The sequence below is a fragment of the Crocodylus porosus genome, unplaced genomic scaffold (genome assembly GCF_001723895.1).
Source record: "Crocodylus porosus isolate Cpor-Errol unplaced genomic scaffold, CroPor_comp1, whole genome shotgun sequence".
Taxonomy (NCBI): domain Eukaryota; kingdom Metazoa; phylum Chordata; order Crocodylia; family Crocodylidae; genus Crocodylus; species Crocodylus porosus.
The window spans coordinates 185529975-185538533 of NW_017728906.1; the positions used below are offsets into that span (position 1 = coordinate 185529975).

At 45.0% G+C, this 8559-nt stretch overlaps 1 protein-coding gene and 1 long non-coding RNA gene across 5 annotated transcripts in view; one reads left to right on the forward strand and one right to left on the reverse strand.

Annotated features, from left to right (window-relative positions):
* The window catches only part of CEP295 (centrosomal protein 295), a 71794-nt gene that overhangs the window by 25566 nt on the left and 37669 nt on the right, over nt 1–8559 (reverse strand). For all 4 annotated transcript variants that reach the window (XM_019530340.1, XM_019530339.1, XM_019530342.1 and 1 more), the window contains one exon: nt 6094–6318. In XM_019530340.1, the coding sequence (XP_019385885.1) occupies nt 6094–6318 (225 nt within the window). The remainder of the gene's footprint in view (nt 1–6093; nt 6319–8559) is intronic.
* Nucleotides 1–8559, forward strand: part of LOC109306777 — a 12581-nt gene that overhangs the window by 2275 nt on the left and 1747 nt on the right. The window contains exon 2 of the long non-coding RNA XR_002100104.1: nt 8109–8115. This is a non-coding gene — a long non-coding RNA (uncharacterized LOC109306777). The remainder of the gene's footprint in view (nt 1–8108; nt 8116–8559) is intronic.

Genomic DNA, 8559 nt, shown 5'->3' on the forward strand with positions numbered 1-8559 from the left:
GGGGCCAAATTACTTCCAAAGGTCAGGGCAAATAGTTACCCCTGGAAACCTGTTCAAAAAAGCCATCATAGGGTAAGGAATATAGTAGCAGACAGAGAAGGAAAAGCTCCTTAAATATTTCTATAACTGAATATTTAGTTTAAATGTACATGCAGTTAAGCTGTAACTGTATCTTATATATACATGTATATCCATGTGTACATGTGCGGGGGAACTTCAGTCGTAATTAAAAGATTATTAATAAAGTTATTAAGGTTATTACACCTTAAACTTGCACCTTAAATTAAAATTTAAAAGATACAATTATTTTTATTCTTATGATGCCTAGAAATTGTAATTTTGATCACTTATTAAATTAGGTGTCTAGGCTAATTAAAGAAATTCCAGGAAGTCTCTGCTTTCTGTCATCAAAGCAAAAAATATATTAAAGAAAAACAGCTTGGCCCATGAAATACTTTAATGTATACCCAGCTCCTAACAGAAAGATTTTCTAAGTAGGGACCTACTGAAATTGAAGAGGCAGGTGGCTGCCGATTTGGGGCTGGCTGCCATTTTTGCAGGCTTACAGCTGGCAGGGTCTGCACCAGGTTTGGGGCACTGTTAAGAATAAGACAAAGCGGAGAGAGCATGTTGTGCCACTCAAGAGTGCTGTTATAACTTCATTTCTCCCTGGAAAGAAGAAAATACTCCTTTTTTCATGGTCGGTTGGCTGGATTTGATAATAGTTGTTATCTTCTCTCACTGGCTAGGAGCCTCTGCAGACTGGTCTTAGGAGCTGAAGTTATATAGCATATTTAGGAGTATGCTGCATGTGCTGAAATGGTCTTTTGGGAGGCGGGTGGGGAGTGAGTCAGAACATTCTTGAGACATGTTTAATGGTTGGGTATCTTTTTTAACTACTTGTCCCTCAATCCATTTTTTGAGACACTGTCTTGATGAAAAGTCAGATTTATTAAGGACTGAAATTTGACGTCCAAAATCTTACCTTTTATATCAGTAATTCAGTTCTCAAAATAACCTTTCTAATATAATTCTTAAATTCTTTAACTAATCAGTAAGAAGAATGGATAATAACTTCTTTATTAGTCTTTGGAGGGCTGATTCTCTTTCTGGAAAGTTGCATAAGTCTTGCCAGATAACTCTTCCCTAGCTAACATAAATGTCACTGCAGTGGCTTCATACATTAGAAATTAGACGTAGCATCAAATGACCTTAACTGTATTATACATAAATAATCTGTTTCTCTCTTTGCATAACAGATACTGGGAAACATTGAAGGTTTAGACAAAGAAGTCTTTGACACTACAGCATTTGCAACTATATGTCAAAGCTTGGCATCTCAAGCATTTAAGGTACAAACAATGTTTAGCCCACTAAGAGGAAACAAGAGTTTAAAAAATAACCACTCTCTCATACAGCTACTTCCAGTCCACGCTATTTTTCATATAGCTTGAAGGCCTTGGATATGTTATAAAAGAAAATACCTTCAATAAGAAAATCTTTGGGGCAAAGGATACCCAAAGAAGGAAAAAATGGTTGGGAAGGGGGTACATGCTTGCCTTAATGAATATGTGCATCACAAAGGATGCTAAATGCAATGGGAGAACCTACAAGCAACAGAAAATGGGACTGACTAGCAGGGAGGTGTAGAGGCCAAAGTACAGAATTAAAGTGAGAATGTCTAAAAGCATTGTTATGCTGGCCACTGCAAAGAAAATTGAAGCCAAAGCCGTTCCCTGGCCATAGGGGAAGGTGAGCACTAGAATGTTTTTTGCTTAAACAATGCTAAGCTTTTATAGCTTGGAATCCTTGCAGCATGCTTGCCTTCTCAACCACTGGATCTGGTGCTGCAGGTAGCACAGGGTGTTAGTCCCGGGGTGTCACATTCAGCATGTGCCCTGGACCTCCTTCAGGTCTGGCAGGTGCTGCAAAGAGCGCGTGCTTTGTGCTGGCCTCCCCCTGCATGCAGCATGCATGACCGCTCCAGCCCTGTGGAGTTCGCACTGCCCATGGGGGGCGCCTTGCCCATGATGCATGGTCTGGACCCAGTGGTAAACATGGCACAGGGGGTCCGGGACAGAGGCTGCATGCCCCAGACCAACCCTCTGTACTGCCTGCAGTGTATGCAGTGCCAGGTCCAGCCTGTCTCCTGCAAGTTGCATACAGAGCCAGGATCAGCACGTGGGGCTGGGCCAGTAACTCATGGGCTGGATCAAATGGCTCCACAGGCTGGATCCAGCCCACACCTTACGCTTGACATCCGTGTACTATGGAGATTATAACTGTGTACGTGTGTCCTTATTTGCCGTTTTATTTTTTTTTCTTACATTTGGAGTCAGAAAGTTTGGATGAACCTTAAATTCAAGGGCATCTTACATTTAAAAGTACATAGTAAGCTAAATTTTGGTAAGCAAAGAGAAAATGTGGGCGTTAAGATTTGAGAATCAATAATTTGTCCATTTTGAGATAAATACTGTAAAGGCTTTTTAGTAACTGGACAATATTTTCTTTGGGCATGCAGATTTTATTTAAGACTGCTTGCCCAGCCCCATTTATAAACCATCTGCTTTATCTATAACATACAAAATAGTATTCACCAGCCCTTAAACAAAAAATTCAGTGGCTCATTTTATGCTGAATTACCTGTTCCATCTAAAGGGCAGGCAAAATACAGCCTGTGGGCCAGATTCAGCCCGCTAGACCATTCTACCTGACTTGTGGGGACATTAAAAAAGTTAGAAAATTATCATCTTCCCAAGGCTGCCTGTCAAAGATGACAAGGCACCAATGACAGCAGGACCCTGGAGAAGCTGGAGGCAGGCAGCAGCAGCAGCACCAAGGCATGCCGCCTGCCCCCAACCTGCCCACTGGAAGCTTCTGCCTAGCAGAAGATTCTGGCCTGGTGAACCTGGGGCTGTTCTCCGTCTCCGTTCACCTGAGGGAAACTCAGATAAGAACAGGCGGAGGGGGTGGAGGGAGGATGCCGGCATACCATGTGGCTCCCAACTGGTTCCTGCTGCACTGTAGGATCCCAGCCCTGCAGCTGGGAACCATGCGCTGCCCAAGTGGCAGGTAGGTGGGCAGTCAGGGTGGGGCGGTGATGGTGGGTGGGGAAGGAAGGAAAGCAGCAGGAGAAAGGCAGTGGTGGCAGGGAAAGGAGTAGGAAATGGCAGCAGGTGGGAGCACAGGGACCCAGGGCCAGGGCTGGCAGCAGCAGGAGCCAGCTGGGATCCGCAGGGGCCAGCTTGGCTTCTGCTGCGTTCTGTGGTCCCAGTGTTGCAACCAGGAACTGTGTGCTGGTGGGAGCTGCCCAGCTGAGCCAGCCAGCTCTATGACAAGCACTGGGGCTCCCGGCTGCAATGCCAGAACCCTCATAGTGCAGCACAAAGCTGGCTGGCCTGAGCCACCAGCACTTGGTTCCCTCAGTTCCCATGTCATAAGGCCAAAACAGGATGGGCCAGGCTAGCTCCATGCGGATCCTGGCGTTGCAGTAGGGAAATGTGCTGTGCGGCATGGAGCCAGCCAAGCACGTCCTGGCACTGTGCCGACCTGTCCCGTCCCATCCCCTTGCCTCCAGGCACCACAGTTTCTAGCTGCAACGCCAGGACCCATGCAGCATGGCAGAGAGACAGCTGGATCAGCCCTGCAGCACATGATTCCTGGCTGTAACACCGGGACCTGCACAGAGCCAACCTAGCCCAATTGTGTGCCAGAAGCCATGGTGAGTCCCATGCCATCCGGCTGGGTCAGCTCGCAGGGTTCCTGGACATGCAAGCAGCCCCCCATAAACCCCATACCCATGCACCCACACATACCCCTCCCCCTGACACAGCAACCCAAAAAAACCCTGACCTACCCACCCATACTCCCCACACTCCTCCACGTGCCCTGCCCACCCCGTCCATTTACAAGAATAAGACTTTATTTTGAGCTATTATACAATCACCTCTAGATACACAACACACACAAATTGAGACAAAAATATTTTTTGAAATAAAATATGTTATTTTAAATGTGTAATTTTCAATATACAAATTTAGTTTTTTTCTAGTTGGAAGATCATAACCCCCACCTCCCAAAAGGAGTACTCCTGGGGCAAGGGGAGGGACTTCCAGTGGCAAGGGTCAGGGTTTTTGGGGGCAGGATTTCAAGTCCCAACATGGTGACCAAACGGCAGGGCACCTGTTGAAGGGTGAGACTACCCTTGTGGCCCGCAATAGTTCACCATAACACTAAGTGGCCCTTCAGTCAAAGTAATTGTCCACCCCTGTTCTATCCAATTCACAAAAAAACCCTCTGCTGATTCGGGGACAGAGTAATTTTGTGTTCTCCACTGGCAGTCCCACTCTCAATGGTGCGATCTCCAAAGCCCTCCATAGAGAGACCAACAGGAGAAACAAGGATTGAACTAACTACTATTTGGTTTTACTTTTATTTTCTTTAACAAAAAGTTAGAGTTAATAATGCAATTCTTATGCTTGTTTCTCATTGCAATGTCACCCAGTATGGTGGTTCTTAACCTTTGTTGTACCAGGACCCATTTGTAAACACTGATGGCCAGTCCTGACCCAGTAAATAGTTTAAGTAGAAAACGGGACCCTGGCCGTCAGCGTCCCTCACACTCAACCCACAGCCTCCCCCCCACCCCCCAGCCCTGCTGGTGCCCCTCACTCCTGACCTGCTGCCCCCTGCCCCCAGACCTCCAGGTATGCAGGGCAAAGGATGAGTGTCTAAGGCATGGGGGGGCACATGCCTTCCCAGATTACTGCACCCTCTGCAGGCATGGGGCTGCAGCCTGACTGGACAAGCACATGCAGGAGCTGCCTCTGCGGCCCAGCAGGCAGAACCCAGCCCAGGGCAGAGCAGGGTGGCAAGACTCATTGCTGCTGCCACCACTGCCAAAGCCCTGCATCAGCCACATCACTAACAGCATAAGAAGTAACGGACAATGGATGGTGGGGTGCCGTTGCCCCCACCTCTTCCTGCCATCAGCTGCTCGTGTGCCAGGCCATGGCTCTACCCCACTGCCACGGCCTGGTTGCAATCACCACCACTGCTCCCCCTCAGGCCACTCGCACTACCTACCACACTACCTCCCCTCCACGATAGAGCTGTAGACCTGAGGGGAGCAGCAGAGGCTGCCGGGCCATGGCAGTGGGGTAGAGCTACGGCTTTGCACACGAGTGGCTGGTGGCAGAGGAGGTTAGGGTAGTGCCCCCTCCCCACTCCAATCTGTTACTCCTCGCACTGTTGGAGGTACGGCGGTTCTGGTGGAGGCAGCAACAAGTTGTGCTGCTCCACTCCACCCACCTGTGCCCCGCCTCCCCTTTGCCCCATAGACTTACATGCAGGGGGCTGCAGGAGCTGTTTTCCATGCTGCCTGGCTGCTATGTACCTGTGTACACATGCACGTAGCACCACATGCCTGATCACCCTCCTCCCGCTCCCCGCCAGCCCCAAGCAGCCCCTTGCAGGCTGGAACTCTGTAAGCCTGCAAGGGGAAACGTGCAGTATCCCATGTTTTTCTCCTCTAAGAGAGAGAAAATCTGTGATTTTCTCCTTTTAAAAAAGGAGAAAATCATCATTCTTCCATGGCAAACAAAAAACCTAGATCCCTGTTTATTAGTATGTACAGTGTTAACATATGATGAAACACCAGCAGCTATTTAAAAAAAAAAAAAAAAAAAGTATGCAAAAACATGATCCATTTTTAAAATTTGTTTGTGACCCTTTCATATATTCTTGCGACCCACTTTTGGGTCATGACCCAGTGGTTTAGAAATGCTGCCCTAATACACAGCAAGACTGCCCAGGTTACTAAAACAGAATGATCACATCCCTGCATTTACATTAACACAAACAGACAATAGGGATTTGATGTGCCATGTTCTGTCTCTCTAGTCTAGAGTAAAAATTGTTAGTACATTTTAGATGAATTAGTTCATTCTTTCCAACTTGAAATACCCTTTTATAACAAAACCAAACCACTTACAGCCTTGAACAAATCAGGCCAGACAAAACAGATAAAAGCCATCTAACTAATAACACTGAACAATTACATAGATCTTTAAAAAAAAAGATAGATTCTCTCACCTGGGTCACACAAACTTTCAGCATCCACCATCTGCAGTTCATGCCATGAGCTACTTGATGGCTCACTTTGTCTTAAGCTGTCATTAGAGCTTTGTTCTTTGGAGCTTGCTAGGACTCTGAATAAGTCTCTTTCTTCATTAAGAGATTCATGGCTGCACACATTAGACGTTAGCTCCCCCTCAGTTCCAAAGAAAGAAGTTTCTTCACCAGGAGAGTCAGGCTTACCTGAATTTAAAAAAAATATATATATATTTATTAAGAGGACAGAGATGTGATGTTTCAACTTTCTTATAATGAAGTGTTAAGGTGCGTATGGTACACTGCTGAGCCACCACCCTGAATTTTAAAAGGTTCTGCTTCAAATGAAATTCATAAATTCAAGCCAGAAGGAACCACTGGATAGTACAGTCTGACCTCCTATGTAACACAGGCCACAGACTTTCCTTAAATGAATTTGTTTGAAATGGGGTATTTCTTTTAAAAGAAAAAACTAAATCCAATCTTAACTTAGAAGTTTCCAGAAAAATCTGGTAAAACCCCTAGTTAATTGTATCAATGGTTAACTAATACCCACCTACAAGCTTGCACCTTATTTCTAGTCCGAACGTGTCTCTGGTTCTCAGTATACCTTTGTGTGCTAGACTGAGACTGCTATCGTTTTTCTAATCCATATGTAGATACATGGACTGTAATCAAGTCAGCTGTCTACAGTTTCTATTAAGCAAAACAGAGGGAGTAAGAGGATAGAAACCTGAGCTTTGATCTCCAAAATCTCTCCCATTTTATGACATCTTTCTTGAATTCTTGATATGAGTACTGGGAGCCAGTGTTCTAGCAGTAGCTGTATCACAGGCTAATTCAGAGACAATAACCCCTCTACTCAAGCTCAGTATTCACAGAATCAGAGAAAATTAGGGTTGGAATGGACCTCAGAAGGTCATCTAGTACAGTGATTCTCAACCTGTGGTCCATGAACCCCTGGGGATTCACAGACAATGTCTAAGGGGTCTGCAAAAGATGACTGTGATAAATCAAAAGTATGTGAATACCTACACTTACAATTCAAAGGGGTCTGCACCTCCTTTCAAAATTTCTAAATGGGTCTGGCACCTCCATTCAAAAATTTTTTAGGGGTCTGCAAATGAAAACAGGCCAAAAACCATTCCTCTAGTCCAACCCCCTGCTCAAAGCAGGACTATTCTGAACTATATCATCCTAGCCAAGGCTTTGGATAGCCGGGTCTTAAAAACCTCCAAGGATGGAGATTCCAGGTGTCTCTGGGTAACCTGTTCCAGTTCTTTACTACTATCCTTGTGAAAAAGATTTCCTAATATCTAACCAAAACTCTCGCAAAAGATGGGCACTATATTTGCCCTTTTCCAATCATCCAGGACCTCTCGCAATTGCTACAAGTTTTAATTGCCCCATTTGCACATGCAAATAACACATTATCTCTTCACACTATGAACTCAGAGTCATCTGATTTCAGTAGAACCCAGATGATTCATACCTGGATAGTTCATAACACATTTAAATTTTCAGGAGATTGTACAGTGAAGGACAAATTGTTGCAACTATTCACTGTGACTTACTTCATCACAGGGTGCCACTTTTCCACTCACCTGGAGTACTGCAGTGGTTCTACAAAACTGACTGAAAAGCAGTGCCATTTGAAGTACAAGTTACAGCTGTCAGTTGGAGCATCTCAGCAGTTCAATGAAGCTCTATGCTCAGCTGTATATACCTCCAAGTTGCTTTATAAGCTCTTTATAGGGCTTATTAATTATCCAGGTTCTACTGAATCTACCATGGCCTGACCATCTTTTTTCTTTTTTAGACTGACTGCTTCCCAGGATAGAGATCCCCACATTGAAAGCCTGGCCTAACATAATTTGTTCCTAGATGTATGACTTTACATTTAAGTATATTAAAATCTAAAACGTTTGTTGTTCTCAGTTTACCAAATAATCCCAATCATGATCTGCCTTCTTTCCCAATCTTTGGGTAACCTGCAGACTTTCAGTAATAACTGTATCTTCTTCTAGGATAAAGTTCAGTATGTATAGGAACAAGAATCCATACCTGCAAGATCCTGCTAGAAAGATGCTATCTTGATGAGGTTTCCCCACACAATTACATTCTGAGATTATCAAAAAGTCAGATTTAATGTACGGCACCCTGGTTATATATATTTTAGTTTATTAATCAAAATGATGTCTAAATCCCAAGTTAAGTGTGTTGCACAAATCCAAACATATCATGTCATTTGTGTCCAGTTCTGTGCACCCCACTTCAGGAGGGATGTGGACAACATTGAGAGGGTCCAGAGGAGGGCCACCTGCATGATCCGGGGCAACAAGGCAGACCCTACAATGAGAGACTGCGGGACCTGAACCCGTTCAGCTTCACAAGAGAAGGCTGAGGGGGGACCTGGTGACTGTCTATAAACTCACTAGGGGGGACCAG